At 40.8% G+C, this 19,507-nt stretch overlaps 1 protein-coding gene across 1 annotated transcript in view; it reads left to right on the plus strand.

The window, feature by feature from the left end:
* Positions 1 to 17,616, plus strand: part of LOC132209765 (UDP-glucose:glycoprotein glucosyltransferase 1-like) — a gene marked incomplete at its 5' end in the record, with an annotated part of 83,939 nt that extends 66,323 nt beyond the window's left edge. Inside the window, 3 exons of the mRNA XM_059646522.1 lie at positions 462 to 578; positions 11,331 to 11,484; positions 17,469 to 17,616. Of these exons, the coding sequence (XP_059502505.1) occupies positions 462 to 578; positions 11,331 to 11,484; positions 17,469 to 17,491 (294 nt within the window). The remainder of the gene's footprint in view (positions 1 to 461; positions 579 to 11,330; positions 11,485 to 17,468) is intronic.
* Between the last annotated feature and the right edge of the window lie 1,891 nt (positions 17,617 to 19,507).

Raw genomic sequence — 19,507 nt, forward strand, 5'->3', positions numbered from 1 at the left:
CCTGCTTTCAGTTATTGAGTGTTTGAATTTAAACATAACCAACAGCACAGCTTTATGGCTTAAAATAATAGTTTAATTTATTTCATGACTGTTGCTGAAAGTTATTTAAGGAGAAAGTGGTAATATATATTTTAAAGTTTTTAAAATAAAGAAACAAAGATTTAATGTAAGTACAAGTAAATGTTACATATGAAGATGAAAATGAGGTACTTGAGTTATCTTCGGATTCATCAGCCTTATGGGATTTATTCTGAAAAACTTAATTTTAAAGACAAAGTCACTTTCTTTATGCTATTATATAGTGCCAACATGTATTCGTGACAGTGTGTTATTGTAATGAATCACCAAACTTCATTTTAACTATGGAGACTGCCAATTCATCTCATTTCTTTCACAATTTAGAAAATCATGTTATGGTTATTTAGGCCATGAGGGTTAATGCAAATTTTTTATGCTTCTAGGACCTGCCCAACAATATGATCCATCAAGTGGCTATTAAATCCCTCCCACAAGAATGGCTCTGGTGCGAAACATGGTGCAGTGAAGAATCCAAAAAGATGGCTAAAACAATAGATCTGGTGGGTAAAGCACTTGATGTCATAAATTTCGCATTCAATACTAACATCCTTTAAAACTAACAGAAGCTTCATTGAGGGGGCATCACTGGTCATATCCCAACTTCACGTTTTCACTGCCTGTAAGATGAAGGAAAAGAGTGCTATCATATAAGTTTGCTGGTAACACTGGGCAAATCATGTGGATGGGAGCAGGATGTTGCAAAATGACCAGATCAATTTTTGAGTAGACAAAACAATGGCAACAAGAGTATACTGTGAGAAAGTGTGAGACATTCACTTTAAACCCAAATAACACAAATCAAAATATTTTCTACATTGTAAGAAGCTAAGAACAATGGGTAAGCGGTTGAAACACAGGAATCCCAGTTAATGGACAAGTGCAAACAATAACTTAACAAGCCAGTGGAATGTTGGCCCTTATTTCGAGGAGGCTGGAAAACAAAGAGAAGAAAGCTGTGACATAGAACATAGAACATTACAGCACAGTACAGGCCCTTCAGCCCTCGATGTTGTGCTGACCTGTCATACCGATCTCAAGCCCATCTAACCTACACTATTCCATGTATGTCCATATGCTTATCCATATAACCTAGACAGAACTCTGCAATCCATTTAGAATTCAGTCTGCATATTGAACTTCAGATAGTATATACCTGCCTCAGAAGGTGTGCAGTGTACGTTCACTGGAATGGTATCACGACTAAAGGGGTTAAGTTATGAGGAGATAGGCCACATGGCTTATGTTTCTAATCTCTTGAGTTTAGAAGATTAATTGATGCATTTAAGATGGCTAATGATGTGATGGATAAATCACAAAGAGACTGTTTTCTCTTGTGGAGGAATCTGAAACAAAGGAGCATTGAAAACTGTGCTTTTCAATAGTGATGTCAGAAGTGCATTGTCTGAGTCAAAGACGTATACATGCATGAGTTCCAGCTCTGCCTATCTTTATGGGGTATGTGGAACACTCCTTGTCCTAGTCCTGTTTGGGGACGTCTAACCACAACATGTTTTCTACTGCATTGATGATGTCTTCAGCATTGTCTCCTGTTCTCATCTACAATTAGAAAATTCAACAGTTTTGTTTCCAGTTTCCATCCTTCTCTCACCTCTGAAACCTCTGACTTTTTCCTTCCGTTCCTTGCCTTCACTTTCCATTTCTGAGGACAGACTATCCACCAATATCTGTTCCAAGCCTACTTCTCCCACAGTTACCTCGACTACAGCATTTTACACCTTGCTTTCTGCAAGGTCTCCATTCCATTCTCCCCATTTCTCCATCTCTCTCATGTCTGTTTTGATGATGCCATTTTCCATTGGCCTGTCTCTGACATGACCTTTCTTTCAGATCAGGAAAGAAAAGCCCCTTATTGTGGTTGACTTGGTCTTCGGCAGTATCCGACATTTCTTGCGCAATTCTGTCCTCACCCCTTATCCTCCTTCCCAGAACAAAGATAGGGTTCCCCTTCTCCTTACTTTTGTAGAATAATACAGTGCAGAAGAGGCTTTTGGCTCATCAAATCTGCACCAACACTTGAGAAACATGTGACTTTCAACCTAATTCTGTTTACCAGGCCCATAGTATTGAATGTTAAGTCGCGTCAATTGCTCTTCCAGCTACTTTTTAAAGGATATGAGGAACTCGGCTGTACCACCTTCCCAGGCAGCATGTTCCAAACTTTCACCACCCACTGGGTAAAAATGATTTCCTTGCCTCCACCCCACAGCTCCAAAATCTTTCTACCCCTCACCTTGAACCCATGTCAACTTATGTCTGACCCTTCAACTAAGGGGAACAGCTGCTCCTTATCCATTCTGTCCATAACCCTCAATCTTGTACAACTCAATCAGATTGCCCCTCAGTCTTCTCTCTCCAATGAAAACAACCCAAGCCTATCCACCCTTTCCTCATAACTTTAATTTGCCATTCCAGACAGCATCCCGGTGAATCTCCTCTGCACCTCCCTTCAGTGCCATCACATCCTTCCTGTAATGTTGCCACCGGAACTACACACAGTACATTAGCTGTGGTCTCATCAGAGTTCTATACAACTCCATCATGACTTGCCTGCTTTTTGTAATCTGTGTTTCCATTGATAATGGCAAGTGTCCCATACAGCATTTTTACCTCCCCGATAACGTGCCTGTTCACCTTCAGACCTTTATGGACAAACACACCAAGGTCCCTTTGTTCCACAGAATTTCCTAGTGTTGCACTGTTCATTGAATAACTTCTTGTTAAATTACTCCTTTCAAGCACCTCCATTTTTCAGGGGTGAATTCCATCTGTCACTTATCTGCCCATTTGACCATCCCATTTACATCTTCTTGTAGCTCAAGTCACTCAACCTCACTATTAACTACCCAACCAATCTTTGTCATACACAAACTTACTAATCCCACACTGTCTTCATTTATATGAATAACAAATAATAGGGGACCCAGCATGGACCCTTGTAGTACACCACTGGACTCTGGCTTTCGGTCACTAAAGCAGCATTCTGTCATCACTTTCTGTCTCCCACAACTGAGCCAATTTTGAATCCACTTTCCTAAATTACCTTGCCATCTATATACATTTGCCTTCTTGATAAGTCTTCTATGTGGGATCTTGTCAAAGGCTTTGCTGAAATCCATACAAACTACGTCAACTGCACTATTCTAATCGACATGCCTGGTCACCCCCTCAAAGTTCAGTCATATTTGTTCGGTATGCCCTCCTCTGATGAAGCCATGCTGACTATCCTTGATCAGGCTTTGCCTCTCCAAGTGGAGATATATGCTCTTCTTCACAATTTTCTCCAAGTTTCCCTACATGCGACTTAACTGGTCTGTAGTTCTCTGGCTTATCTCTACTAACTTCCTTAAATATTGGAACCACATTAGCTGTTCTCCAATCATCTGACACCTTCCCTCTGCTTAAGGGAGGAATTAAAAATTTGGTCAGTGCCCTGCAATGTCCTCCCTTGCCTCCCTCAGCAACCTGGGACACAATTCAATCAGAGCTGGAGATTTGTCTGCCTTTAAACCTGTCAACACCTTTAAGGCTTTGTCCCTTCCGATGCCAATTTCCTCAAGAACCTTGCAGTTTCTACACCGAGTTCCATACCTTCGTCCTCATTCTCTTGAGTGAAGCCTGACATGAAGTATTGGTTCAACACTCTGTCAATATCCTTTGGCTCCACCCCCTTAATCCCTAATAGACCCTACCTTTTCCCCAGTTATCCTCTTCCCATTGATATACTAATAGAATATCTTTTCGTTTCCCCCACTTTTGCCAGCCAGAGCTCTTTCATAGCCTGTCTTTACTTTCCTAATTGTCTTCTTAAACTACCTCCTGCACTTTCTGTACTCCACTAATATCTCCACTGATTTGCTTCCCTTGTACCTGCCAAAAAGCCTTTATTTTCCTTCTAATTGTATCCCGAATATCCTTGGTCACCTGTGGTTCTCCTGGCTTGTTACTCCTTCCAATCGCCCAGAATGTTCCCTCTATGGTTTATAACCTCCCCATTTCTTGTCTGAAGGCACTCTCCCCACTACCACTACTATTCCTTCATCTATAATAAACTTAAATTGTATCATGTTGTGATTGCTATCACTAAAATGCTCCCAAAATACCCACCTCAGCCACCTATCTAGCTTCATTTATCAGAATTAAGTCCAGAAACACACTATCCCTTATTGAACCCTCTACATATTTGGCCTAAAATATTCTGCTGCACACACTTCAAGAAATTCAAGCTCTTAACGCTGTGTCTATCCCAGTTATTATTGGGAAAGCTGAAATCGCCTACTATAATTATACCTTTGCTCTCATTTTTACACACATCTGAGATTTGTGTACAAATTTCCTCCTCAATTTCCCACTAATTCGCTGGAGGTCTATAATAAACACCTAGCAGTACGGCTGTTCCTTTTTTACTACCATAAAGCTACCCATAATCTACCCATAAAGCTTCAAGAAATCACAAGATATTCTATTAGTATATCAATGGGAAGAGAGTAACTAGAGAAAAAGTAGGGCCATTAGGGACCAATGCTTCCTCCAAGATATCACCTCTCCTTACTACAGTAACTGTCTCCTTAACTAATAATTCACTGCTACCTTCTCTTTTACTCCCTCCTATGACTCACCTGGAGTGGAATGTGGGGTTGCTAATCTTGCACCTGCATCAACGTCTCTGTGATAGCTATTAAATCACTCTTCCATGTGCCAATCATCATGTTTAACCCATCCATTTTACTTGTGATATTCCTGGCATCTTATTCTGTAGTGGTAATATCCCTACCCCTGCACTGGGAGGCCCAGGTCCCAATCCTACCTGTTCCAGAGATGTGTAATAACATACCTAACAGGTTGAATGGAAAAATAGTTTAAAATAAAGACCATCGAGGCATGCCTTACTCCCTGCACTCCTGCTGACTTGATTGTTTTACTGTATGATTGTGTGCCCTTATTCTGCTAACAATCTGTGTCTCTTCCTCCTGCTTAATTAGCTTAAACTCCCAATAGTACTAGCAAACCAAAAATGTTAGTCCTGTCCTGTTTCAGGTGTAGACTGTCCCTCTCGTACAGGTCCCACCTTCCCAGGAATGATCCAGTGATCCAAGAATCTAAATCTATCCCTCCTGCACCAACACTTGAGCCACGCATTAATTTGCAGTATTCTCCTATTTCTGTACTTGCTAGCACGTGGCTCTGCAAGTAATCCAGAGATTACAACCTGAGAGGTCCTACCTTTTAGTTCACTGCCTTGCTCCCTGATTTCCTGATGCAAGATCTCATCCCTCTTTTTTACCTCTATTGTTAGTACCAAAATGTGCCCTGACCTCTAATTTTATAATCCTTCTCCTTCAGGATGCCCTGCAGCCATTCTGGGAGGCAGCACACCATCCTGGAGTCACATTGACAGCCACAGTGGCACTTTTCTGTTCCCTCGACTATGGAATCCCCTTCCTCTCTTCCTCCCCTCCTATACCAACAGGCTGCTCGTAGTGCCAGAAGCCTGGCTCTGTCTACGCTCCCTGGATGAACTAGCATCTTCATCAGCCTCCAAGACTGAATACTGCCTGTTTCTCTTAGACTGCCTGGTGGTTATCCATTCCCTTCCTTCTTCGGGCCTTCATCTGTGGTGTAACCACCTCTCTAAACATGTTAACCACAATGCATTCAGAGTCACATGTACTCCATGATGTCCCCAGCCACCATTCCAGTGTTGAAACCCAAGCTTTCAGGGGATACAGTTGGACACACTTCATGCACACATGCTGGCCCCAGGCACCGGAAAAGTGCCCAGCCTCCCATTGAGAGCAAGAGGAGCAGACTGCTGCTTCAACCTCTCCTGATATGATTAAACTGTCCAAAGTTTAAAAACTTTAGAAGACTTTTTTTAAAAAATAGATAAACCAAATAAGTTCCTTCCCTTGTTTTAATAAAGACTTTGAAAATAATGTAAGAGTGACACTCCATCCTCCCCATCCTTTCCCCCACCCCACTATTCCATCATCTAAAGAGCCATTTGGACTCAAAATGTTGGTTTGCTTTCCCTCCGTGGATGCTGTCTGATCCTCTGTGATCTCTTAGGTCAGCGTCTGCTCCTGCCTCCAGTAGACCTGTGGTAGTCAAGGCAAAAAAGACACAGCAATGCCAACCTCCCATCCTCCCTTTAAACTCCCACACTCACCACAACTCCCAGCATTTCATTCTTTGTGGCAAGTACTCCACTAGTCTCATGTTCAAAGGTTCATCGGCTGTCATTTTCAGCAGCATGCCTCCAACCAAACACACCTCCACTATCAACATTCCACAGAAACTGTACTCTCTTTGATACCCTGGTCCACTTCTCCATTATTCTTACTCTTAATCCTTCCTCACTCCCCTGTGGGACCTTCCCAAGCAATCACAGAAGGTGTAACACTTGTCAACTCAATTCTTCCTTCTTCACTGTCCAGTGTCCCAGGTAAAGCAACATTTCACTTGTATTTCTTTTAATCCAGTCTACCTCATACGTTGCTCACAGTCTGTTCTCCTTTATGTTGGCATGTCAAAAAACAGATTAGATGACCACTTTATAGAACGCCTCCACTCTACCCACATAAATGACCCCCAACCCCACTGCTTGTCATTTCAAATCAAACAACTTGCACTCTTGCTAATATTTCTGTCCTGAGTCTGCAGCAGTGTTCCAACTAAGTACAAAGCCAGTTGAAGAAACAATATCTCACTTTCCACTTAGGCACTTTATAGACTTTAGGACTTGTTATTGATTTTCACAACTTCAAAGTATGATGTCTGACCTCATTTTGATTCCCTTCTCCCTGCACACCCAACAAAACCTGGCTTTGTCATGTTTGTGTTTTATTGGGCTTGCTCTTCGAAGAGCAGACATCCTTCCTCCTTTTCACACTTATCATTTACATCTGTTGTACATTTCAACTGCCCCTTTCCAACCATTATTACTCCCTTTGTTTTTTGCGCCAGGCCTTTTCACAATTTGTTCCTCCTGTTCCCGTGTTAAAGCATAAAAACCATAATTTTCCAGCCCCTTTCAGTTCTGACAAATCATACTGGACTCAAAATGCTACCTTTGTTTTTTCTCCACAGATGTTGCCAGACCTGAGTTTCTCCAGTTTTGTGTTTGCAGTTATTATTTATTGACTATAGGCCATAAGATATAGACGTAGAATTAGGCCATTCAACCCATTGACTTTTTTCACCATTCGATAACGGCTGATTATTTCTCAAGCCCATTTTCCTGCCTTCTCCCCATACCTCTTACTAATCAAGAATCTATTTCTCGCTGTCTTAAATATACTCAATAACTTGGCCTTTACAGCCTCTGTGGCGATGAATCTACAGATATGCCATCCTTTGGCTGGCAAAATGTATCTTCATCTCAGTTCTAGATGATTATCCCATCACACTGAGGCTGTGCCCCTAGGTCTTAGTCTCTCCTGCTAGTGTAAACTTGTCCAAGCCCATTCCAGCTGTCTAATGTTACTGCATGCAGTAAGTCCATGAGTGGTTTTCTCCACTAACAGCATACTGATGTCAAGTCAAAAGGTGTTTCCTACCACACAAATCAGTCATGTGATATATAAGTTTTAGCATCAGCATGATGGATTTGTCAGCTATGTAGATAGTACAGCCCAAAGATTGTTGGATTTTATCAAACAACAAATTCTATTGACCATCCATATCGGTGATATGCTGATTTTACTCAACCTAGACCATGATGGAAAATCTCAGTAGTGTCCAGCATTGGATGTGATGCTGCAATTGGACAACATTTACAAAATAACACCCAGTGTGCTAAGAATTACACTGGAAACTGGTGTTTTTGTTAGCCGTGCTTTTAGTGTGATTCATTTTCATGTTATTCACACAGACAGTCCTGTTCTTTGTAGGCAAAACAAATATCTCCTTACATAGATGGAAATCCTATTTCTGCTTGGATGAGTGAGAATTTAATCTATGGCTGCATTATCAGAAGGAATATTCTAGGTCTACAGATATGCTGGGAGTGGGAGAATGACTCCAGGGTCATGGGCACACCAGTGTGTAACATCACAACATTGCAGAGAACATTTATACAAGATTTCGATTGATGGAGTGATTGCTGGACAAGTAACAGTTCTTGGCATTGATAAATTCATGAGCAGATTCCCATTGATAGTAAGATTCTTGACATGGGGGTGAGTGTTGGAGGAAAGGGGCAGTAGAGAATATTTGTGTCATTGCTAATCCCTGGACTGAACCATTACTGGGAGGAATGTGCAGCAAGGCAGCATCAATGTGAAGCAGACTGAGACCAGACTTGAGTGAGAATGGTAATGATAGAAAGGAAGGCCCAGCAAATGGAGAGCAGACTTAGGTGAGAAGGACAATGGCAAGAGATTAAAAACCAGAGGCAGAGAGGGAGATGCAGCACACAGAAAACAGACCTGCATGAGAAGAGTAGTGTTTCTCCCTACCAAAAGCCCAAATGTAACATCACAGGAAAACAGGTAGGTAATTCTGAGCGCCAAACACTGCAGCAGGGAAGTGGAGGAGTAACTGGACACTGTTTCAGGAGGGAGTCACTCGCAGATTAATTACAACAGATTTTGTCTGTAGTTAAGGACAGGTAGATGTGACTAATGCATGAGGCAGGTATAGAGATCCAGAAATTAGTCTCTGCTGGTGCTGTTGGCCACTAGATATAAGGACAAGAGCATAGGCCAAAGGAAGGATGAACATGTTGGGAGGCGATGGGCTAGTGGTATTGCCACTGGCTTGTTAATCCAGAGACCCAGATAACATTCTGGGGACCCAGGGTCAAATACTGCCACGGCAGAATATGGAATTTGAATTTGAATTCAATAAATAGCTGGAATTAAGAATCTAATGATGACCATGAATCCATTGTCGATTGTTGGGGAAAATCCTATCTGATTCACTAATGCCTTTAGTGAAGGAAACCACCATCCTTACCTGGTCTGGCCTACATGTAATCTAGACTGCAATGTAGTTCACTCTTAACTGCCCTCTGGGCAGTTCGGCATTGGCAATAAATGCAACCTAGCTAGTGATGCCTTCATCCCCTGAATGAATAAAAAAGAAAAAAAAAAATTGACCGAAGCATCATCGAAGTAGGGGGGAGAAAAGAGAAATGCCATTCTAATCGGGGACAGCATAGTTATGGTAATAGATACTATTCCTGACAGCAAATATAGAGTCTCAAAGGCTATGTTGCCTACTTTGTGCCAAGGTTAAGGGCACCTCTTCTGTGCTGAATAGGAAATTGGGAGTGGGAGGGGAGGAATCCGGTTAACACGGTTCGGATTAAACTTAAAGAAAAAAGAGCCACAGAGGTCATCTCTGGTTACAACCAGAGCCATGTGCAGATCGACATAGGGTAAAATAAGATTAGGAGGGTAAATGCTTGACTCAGAGATTGATGAAAAAGAAATTGGTTCTTATTCATGAGGGACTGGCACCACTCCTGGGAATAGTACTGATTCATGGGACAGGCTTCTTTTGAACCATGCTGGGACCAGTATCCTAATGAATAGCATAATAAGGGTTGTAGAGAGGGTTTTAAACTAATTAGTGATGGGAGGTTTCAGTTGAGGAAAGTTTAAAAATTCAAAAACAAACCAGAGATCAGAGGTGCAGAGTAGTGAAAAAGTGAATAATAATCCAAAGTCTGACAGGAAGAGGCAAAAAAAATACAAGCAAAAGAGTGCAGCAGAAATTGGAACCAGAATAAATAATAATGGTAAAAATTCAAAGTTTAAGGTTCTTTATCTGAATGTGCACATACAAGGTCCCTCATGGTCCTCTCATCCAGAAGATTAAGATATCTGGGATCAACAGTGACTTAACCAATTCGGATTCTGAATTGGCTTATCCATACAAAGCAGAGTGTAGTAGTCGAAGGGGATTTTTCAGGTTGGAGTCCTGTGACTGATAGAGTTCCGCAGGGATGTGTACTGGGACCTTTGCTGTTTGTCTTATATATGGCTTGGATGAAAATGTAGATGGATGGGTTAGTAAGTTTGCAGATGATACAAAGTTTGGTAGAGTTGTGGATAGCGTAGAAGGTTGTCAAAGCATACAGTGGGGTATAGACCAGTTACAGATATGGGCAGAGAAATGGCAGATGGAACTTAATACAGGTAAGTGTGAGGTGCTGCACTTTGGGAGATTGAAAGTTAGGTGAAGGTATACAGTTAATGGCAGGGTCCTGAACAGCATTGATATACAAATATAGCTTGGGGTTCAAGCCCATAACTCCCTGAAGGTGGCCATACAAATGGATAGAGTGGTGAAAGCGGTGTATGGCATGCTGGCCTTTATTAGTTTGGAATTGATTACAAGAGTCAGGATGTAATGCTGCAGCTTTGTAAGACTTTGGTTAGGCTATACTTAAGAGTACCGCATTCAGTTTTGGTCACCACATTACAGGAATGATGGGTGGGCTTTGGAGAGGACGCAGAAGAGGTTTCCCAGAATGCTGTCTGGATTAGAGGGTATGAGCTAAAAGGAGAGGCTAGGAAAACTCAGATTGTTTTCTCTGGAGTAGCAAAGGCTGATGAGAGATTTGATTGTATCTCATAATTTTATAGACTTCTTAGATTCTGAATGTCAACCCTTTTTCCCAGATTTGAAATGTCTATAACCAGGGGACATGCATTTAAGGTCGGGGGAAGAGTGGGGAGGAGTTCAAAAGAGATGTGAGGGGCAAGGTTTTTTTTAAAGCAGAGAGCAGTAGAAGCCTGGAACATGTTGCCGGGGTGGTGGTGGAGGCAGATAGGATAGGGAAGAGACTTTTAGATAAGCACATTTGAACATATTCAATTATAATTGCCCCATTTTTATTGACTAGGAGTCGTTGAAATCAGCCTGCTCTTAAACTGGTAATCATGATAATAACTATCGCATTAGCAGTTAACAGCAATGAACACTTAACCAAAACTTTAATATTGAAAACCTTAATAGTGTCCACTGCATAAAAATACTGTTAAGACACCTTTTGAACTGTAAAGTTGTGAACTATCTATAACTATAGATTAGATCACACATAGGACTTCATTCTGCTATCACAAAGGTTTTAAGGAATTCACATTATTAGGAGAACTAGATCAAGCCTATTTTTAGGAACAGTTACATCAGCTTGCATTATAGGTTGAGCTTTGTCTCTTGATTAAACAACACTTTATGGAGAAACAGGCTTTACAAAACATGGATTTGGTTTTAACTTTCAGTGCAACAACCCCAGGACTAAAGAACCTAAGCTAAAAGCTGCTGTACGAATTGTACCAGAGTGGAATGATTATGATAATGAAATAAAAATGTTATTAAAAAGGCTGGAGGGACACGGAAAGAAGAGGTATACAAAATCAAAATGCCAGTCTCCAGGTAAGATCTTTGGGATTCTTGTTTACATAAAGTAATACACTTCACAAGAAATTAATTCTCATTCATCACAGGCGTTGAACAGATTGCAAATTTTAAGACATGTCTCTTTCCCTCCTCTATCCATCTGTCGACAAGCAGATTCTTATTTAATTGTTTTCTTATTCTCTCCGTTTGTGCCTGTGATGTTGAAAAGAACACAACACTGGTCAAGTTTAAATAAGCTGAAGTAAGGTTTATTTAAGCAGCCTTAAACAGGAGGCCGGAGATTTACTGACAAAATAACAGGCATGAGGGATTTTAGATACAAGGAAAAGTTAGAGAAATGGGGTTTTATTCTCATTGGAACAGAGAAGATTAAATGGTGACCTTGTTAAGGTGTTTAAAATTATGAACAATTTTAGAAAATAGAACATAACAGCACAGTACAGGCCCTTCAGCCCTCAATGTTGTGCCGACCTGTCATACCGATCTCAAGCCCATCTAACCTACACTATTCCATGTACATCCATATGCTTATCCAATGACGACTTAAGTGTACCTAAAGTTGGTGAATCTACTACCGTTGACAGGATAAAGAATGATATTCTGTTTCCACTAGTTGCTATGTCCGTAACAAGGGGTCAGAATTTTAGCATTGTCAACAAGAGAACTAGGAGTAGATGAGGTGAAACTTCTTTATTCTAGAGCTGTGAGCATTTAGATTGTGCTGCCTGGGAGAATAGTGGAGGCAGATTCCGGAGGAGATTTCAAGAGAGCTGGATAAGTATTTGAAAGTGATGAATTTAGATGACTACAGAGATAAAGTTCATAATATTTCATTACATGTCTCAGGAGCAGTTGGGACTTGAACCTGGGCCTTAGTTTTCCTACATGTGAACCATAATCACTGTAGCATTTGAACCTTTGAGATTAGCTAGGTAGCTTTTTCAGGAGCTAGTACAGACAGCTGAGTGGCCTCCTTCTAAACAGCAAAACTGTATGATTCTATGACACAAGGGAAGTATTAGCGAGTTTTGAGAAGATTTGTAGCTCAGGTTGAGGTTCTGGATGTGAGTTTGCTCGCTGAGCTGGAAGGTTAGTTTTCAGACGTTTCATCACCATTCTAGGTAACATCATCAGTGAGCCTCCGACGAAGCGCTGGTGTTATGTCCCGCTTTCTATTTATCTGGTTAGGTTTCCTTGGGTTGATGATGTCATTTCCTGTTCTTTTTCTCAGGGGATGGTAGATTGGCTCCAAGTCAATCTACCATCCCCTGAGAAAAAGAACAGGAAATGACATCATCAACCCAAGGAAACCTAACCAGATAAATAGAAAGCGGGACATAACACCAGCGCTTCGTCGGAGGCTCACTGATGATGTTACCTAGAATGGTGATGAAACGTCTGAAAACTAACCTTCCAGCTCAGCGAGCAAACTCACATCCACAAGGGAAGTATCTTGCATTACAGGCACAGTACACAAATATGGACGAAGAGCATCACCAAAGTTAGGAACTTTTCACTTTTAACAATATTTTAAATTAAAACTGAGTACTACCCTTAAACAAATGCCTTTGTTTTGGTGGTCCACAAGTTGAAAAACTGCCTTTAAAAACCTCTTCAGAAGCCTACTGGAGTTTTTATTCCCCAAAATTTAACTTCTTCCAGATCTTGTTTAAAAATGTTTTACACAGGACAAATGCAGGTTGATGGCTTATTTTAACAGGTCAGAGGAGTTTTCTTTTCTAAGTCCAGTTTAGAAGTGCTGATACAATCAAAAACAGAAATTGCTGGAGAAAAATCAGCATTTGGTAGCATCTGTAGAGAGAAAACAATGATACCCTTTCAACCATCTCTTTACACTAATAAAACCCTTAGTTCTCTCAGGACAGTGACTTGTAAATCCCCAAATTTCTTTCATATACATATTAATCAATTAAAACCTTCTAACTGATTAAAGACTTAACAGCATCTTAGATGTGTTTAGTACACCCTCATCAATTGTGTTACCCTTTGATCTTTTACTTATAAATTCTGTGTTCTGGGTGCTTCTTTCTTACTTCACCTGATGAGGGGGCTATGATCTGAAAGCTTGTGTTTTCAAATAAACCTGTTAGAATATAACTTGGTGTTGTGTGATTTCTGACCTCGTCCACCAGTCCAAATCTGGCACCTCCACATCATTTCAAGTATGAGTCACTGGCTATTAACTGTTTGTTTTCTTGCCACAGATACTGCCACCTGCTCAGTTTCTCCAGCAAATTGCTTTTGTTTGTTTCAGATCTCCAGCATTCATGGCTCTTCGTTTTTCTTATTGAGTGTGCTGATGTTCAGCTTACATTGTATGGATCAGGACTGATTTCTAAATTGTTTGCTATTTCAATATTATATATTCAAAAGGCAGGTAGGTTCAAAATTACAGGGTAATGTGATTAAGTGGGAAGCAGAAATGGTTTACCGCAAGTCAAAGACTTGCAGCATAGATACTCAACTACCTATGGCCCATTCTGGGGGTTAAGTGGAAACTCACTGACACACTGTCGTATGAATATAACTAGCACTTCTAATGTGTGTAAGGGTGTCCCTCTCGGAGATAAAATTTCAAGCAATTTATAACTCAGTAATGAACATTCAGACCCATCTGAAAGTGCCTTGGTATTATATTTTGAGCTGGCGCTGACTTCATAGGGGGTTCCAGAGGGCTACTTTCGTCAAAACTTCCCTTTGCTCCAAGGAGAACTCCTCCAGCATCTCCAGATTTAACTTTAACCACATTTCCATGCCACTGGCCTGGTTCAGTCAGTCAGTCTCCTCTGTATCCTCTGAAGAACCCTTACATCTTTCCTAAGGATTGGTGACTAGATCTAGACATTGTGCTTTGTGTGGTGAAACCAATTTATGTCTTTCCAAAAAAGGTTCAACATAAAAGCAAGAAGTTATGCTCAATAACTCCATTTGTGCACTCTCTCACTATGTCCAGCCACCCACGATGTTTTATGCTTTTATTTATTTACTCACCCACGCAGGACTCTACTCACTTCCAAAGAGAGTTAGTAATAATTCCTAATTCCACAAGCCAACTTTCAAAATGACCACCTGTGTTTCCCCATTTTCAGCCACGGGGTGAGGTGAGGGTAGGGTGGGCAAATTGAATTGGGAAACTGGCTGGGTTTCAGGCTACTGATTTCTAGAGCTAGGCATGATGGAAAGCCTGTTTATGGAGCTCTACTACTGGGTCCAAAACATAATAGAAGAAGAAAATATGAAATATTGCTGCATGCTCTCTACCTATCCCCCACAGCACTTCATTCTTTCTGCCCCTCTACCCATCCCCATGACCCTCAAACCTATGCTTACCCTACTTCCACTCACCCCTATTCTACTACTCCATGCACTTTATGGTAAGATCAGCCTATGCTGCACACAAAATATAAAAAAAACTTCTCACTATACCTAAAAACATGTGACAATGATGAATCCAAAATCAAAAATCTCCCTTCAATGCAACTTCTCCTCTACACCCTCTCCAGTGCAGTCACAACCTTTGTATAGTGCGGCAACCGGATCTGCACCCTAACCAATGTTTTGTAAAGTGTAACAATAGAATTTGTTCCTACATTTTGTGCCCCAAGCAACCAGTTTGCCTTCTTCACTGCCTGACTTGGAGTATACATTGGCAAATATTTAAGACTGCACCTCTAGGTGGCTCAAAAAAGAACATCAACATCTTTCAGAAGCAACAGACGCTCAACCCCAACTAATATCGAAATTCAGTAACAAATCAATGCAAAACAAAAGGATCAAAACAGACTACACAACAACCAACCAGCTCTGCTGCCTTTGTGAGAAGGCAAGAGCTTAAATCCTGGCCTATGACTGTCTCAATCAACTGCTGTCACTGAACTTTTCTGCACATTTACAGATCCAAGGTAATTTTACCAGCCATTTTGGCAATCACGGTGACTTGATTTGATTCTCCAATATCAAAAAGAAGGCCTGATTCTGTGAAAGCATTTGTAAGGTGCCCGAGTCAAAAATCACTTGTTCTGCATGGAGTTTGAGACGTCTTTCCCCTCAGAAACAATTCTTGCTTGGAGCACTCAGTTACACAGTCAGTCATTTAATCCACAGAATATAAGGGAACAAATCACTGTCCCTTTCTCCACTTACTTTCCTGGATTGCAGTGTGTCTCTCCCTCCCTAGCTGCTCACTGTTTAAGACAATTTAAGTGTGCCACATCTGTTTTTGTTTTGAGCTTGACCATTTGAACAGGAACCTGTTTCCCTCTACAGCTACTTAAAGATTTCTTCATAAAATGATTCTCCAAGTCATTCTTTAATCTCTATCCTTGTTCCCATCAAGCTATTTTTCCATAAATGCCTTATTATCTTTTCATACAACTGTTAAATGGAAACCTGCCAAATAACCACACCATAATTTGTCTATCTATCCTTTATATTTGTTTTCTTATCTTAGCAGCCTTGTGAACTGGTTACTTGCCCGGATCGGTGCAGTGCAGCTACAGTACCACTCAAGAAACTCAGTACCATCACGAAAACAAACAGTTTGATAGGCACTGCAACCACCTCATTCAACATTCCCTTTTTCATCAGCATTGCAGTGAAATTTGTGAGCATCATCTAAGAGGGACTGCAGTAACTCACCAAGGCTCAGTCACAGAGAGTGGAAACAGATCCTTTGGTCCAACTAGTCCATGTCAAACTTAATCTCAAACTAAACTAGTTCCACCTGCCTGCTCTTGGCCCATACTCCCGCTAAACCTTTCCTATTCATGTACTTTATCCAAATGCCTCTTAAGCATTGTAATTGTACCCACATCCTCCACTTCCTCAAGATGTGCATGCAAACCATCTTCTGCATAAAACATTTGCCCGTCACGTCATTATTAAATATTTCTCCTCTTACGTTAAAAATGGGCACCCTAGTCTTGAAATTTCCCACATCCTCAAGCAAAGACAGCTATCATTAACTCTATCTGTACCACTCATTATTTTATAAACTTCTAAGGTGGCCTCTCAACCTCCTACACTCCAGTGAAAAAAGTCCTAATTCTTCTTCTCCTTCTTCATAACTCAAACTTGCCATACTCGGCAACGTCTTCTGAATAAAAACCAAAAGAGCTGCGGATGCTGTAAATCAGGAGCAAAAACAAAGTTGCTAGGAAAGCTCAGCAGGTCTGGCAGCATCTGTGAAGAAGAAAACAGAGTTAACGTTTCGGGTCTGGTGACCCTTCCTCAGAACGTCTTCTGAACACTCTCCAGCAATAATGTGCTTTCTATAACTGGGCGACCAGAACTGGGCACAATATTCCAGAAGAGCCTTCACCAATATCCTGTACCACCTCAACACGACTTCCCAACTCTTATACTCAAAAGAACTGAACAATGAAGGCATGTCAAATGCCTTCTTAACCACTTTGTCCACATGTGACACAAACTTCAAAAAAATTATTTACCTGCACCCCTTGGTTCCTGTTCTTCAACACTACCCATGGCCCTACCATTAATTATGTAGGCCCTACCTTTGTAGGTTGTACCAAAATGTAATACTTTGCATTTAATCAGATTGAATACTATCTACCATTTTCAGCCCATTGACTCATTTGTTCAAGATCTTCACTGTCTACTATGCCAGTTTTGATATTGTCAGCAAACTGACTGGAATTCGCCCCCTAACACTGGGTAATCCTGCAGTCCAAGAATTGCAGTAATTCAAAAAAAAATCACCACCTTCTCCAAGGTAATTATGGATGTCCTTGTCAGCAATGCACACATCCCATAAGACAATTTAAAACTACTGTGCATAATCTGTTACAGCAATTACTACAGCAAGACTTTATGAGCAATCATTTGATAGTCCTACAAATATGGTATAACTTACAACTGGAGTAATTTATAAATTTCAAAAGACCAATCCAATGTTGAAGTTTGTGAAGGATTTAGCTACTGTCATTAGTATTTAATCTAAAATTTCTGTTTTCCAGCTTCTGGGCGAGATGAACTCTAGCAAGTCTCTGAAATTGTGTTGCGCACTAAACGCGTAAGAACTACAATTAGAACAAAAACATGTTACTTTGGTCATGTATAGGACTTGAGAATTTTGATTACACAATTGTGTACAGTTTTACATGCAATTAACGTGTATACATTGAGGTAAACATTTTTATTATAATTCCTTGTTAATTATAGATTGGAAACAGCCTAAACGTTTGCTGGAAATTCACATTTCTGGTTGGTAATATGCAATCATGGTCAAAGCTGAAAGCAGGCAGTCTGTTTCCGAAAATAAAAATCACAGTATTACAATAATAATTCATTAAACTACTTGAACTGTAAAGGTGTTCAAAAGAATTGTTTCTGAAGTATGAATTATTTATAGTGCAATTGTTTACAAAAGGGACCAATAACATTAAAATAAGCTTTGCTTTCAACTTTGGCCTTTACTTCCTGAAAATGTACTCCCGATGAAACTTCTAGTGTTGGCTCTGAACCTAACATGGCTTATCATGTGTCATGGTCTTGGCTATGAAAAGTCAGGATTCATGTTTAACAACAGAATGAAAAAGTAAAATTTACTGTTTTATGCTATCGAGTAACTTTGTGGTGTTGTACACCATTACCAGATAGAAATTATTGATGCACATGCAAATCCATGTACATCTATTTCAGGTCTGCATTAACTTCCACTCCAACATGGAGTGTTGGATGGGTGCAGCACATCTCCAGTACCACTTAATGTTTGGAACATTTAAAATTATGACACAAAAATAGAAGCCTATATTTAGTTTACTGATTAGTAAAGGAATATCATTGCCAGGAATATCAATGTTCTGTGTTTCCATAGTCCAAGAAATGAACAATCAGGCAGGGGTCCCCATTTATGGGATGCATTTCAATTAAGATAGCCCAGCCTTGAGAACATTTAATAGTTAATGGATTGAATTAACAGCAACATTAGTGTGACAACAGTTAACAAACATCAAAATGATGTGTATACTAAAAGATTTATTTGTGCCAGGAAATTGTGGAAGAGTGACTTCAAATATAATGCAAACTTTGTTTTAACTAATGCCTACTGAACTAGCACTCTCGATAAACTGGCAAAAATGAAATACTTCAATTACTGGAAGTTTACTGTATCATCACAATCTATACAATGTCCATGTGGTCAGTTAAGGATACAAGTGAGAAGGCTGTATGCTCCCAAGTTTTATTCAAGGCAAAGTGGCATTTTCATTTCAGTCATTTATGCTGTAAGTAAAATATAAGTCATGTGTGTACTCTTGCATCATTTGTTATTTAGTGCAGGCTTTTACATTAGGTGGACCTCTTGATCAGCTGCTGTTTAATTTGCTGTACTTAATATAGGGCTTCCCAAAGTGAGGCTGCAGGAACAGCAACTCATATTCCGCCTGGGAACCCTGCAGCCATATGGTATCAATGTGGACTTCACCAGTTTCAAAATCTCCCTTTCCCCTACTGCATCCCTAAACCAGCCCAGTTCATCCCCTCCCCCCACTGCACCACACAACCAGCCCAGCTCTTCCCCCCCACCCACTGCATCCCAAAACCAGTCCAACCTGTCTCTGCCTCCCTAACCGGTTCTTCCTCTCACCCATCCCTTCCTCCCACCCCAAGCCGCACCCCCAGCTACTTACTAACCTCATCCCACCTCCTTGACCTGTCCGTCTTCCCTGGACTGACCTATCCCCTCCCTACCTCCCCACCTACACTCTCTCCACCTATCTTCTTTACTCTCCATCTTCGGTCCGCCTCCCCCTCTCTCCCTATTTATTCCAGTTCCCTCCCCCCATCCCCCTCTCTGATGAAGGGTCTAGGCCCGAAACGTCAGCTTTTGTGCTCCTGAGATGCTGCTTGGCCTGCTGTGTTCATCCAGCCTCACATTTTATTATCTTGGAATCTCCAGCATCTGCAGTTCCCATTATCTCTGATACCATGTTCTCCTCTAACTGTTTTCAAAAAAAAGGATCCTGACAAATACTAGATGTCAATATAGGGTCAC

The sequence above is a fragment of the Stegostoma tigrinum genome, chromosome 6, assembly GCF_030684315.1.
Source record: "Stegostoma tigrinum isolate sSteTig4 chromosome 6, sSteTig4.hap1, whole genome shotgun sequence".
Lineage (NCBI taxonomy): Eukaryota > Metazoa > Chordata > Chondrichthyes > Orectolobiformes > Stegostomatidae > Stegostoma > Stegostoma tigrinum.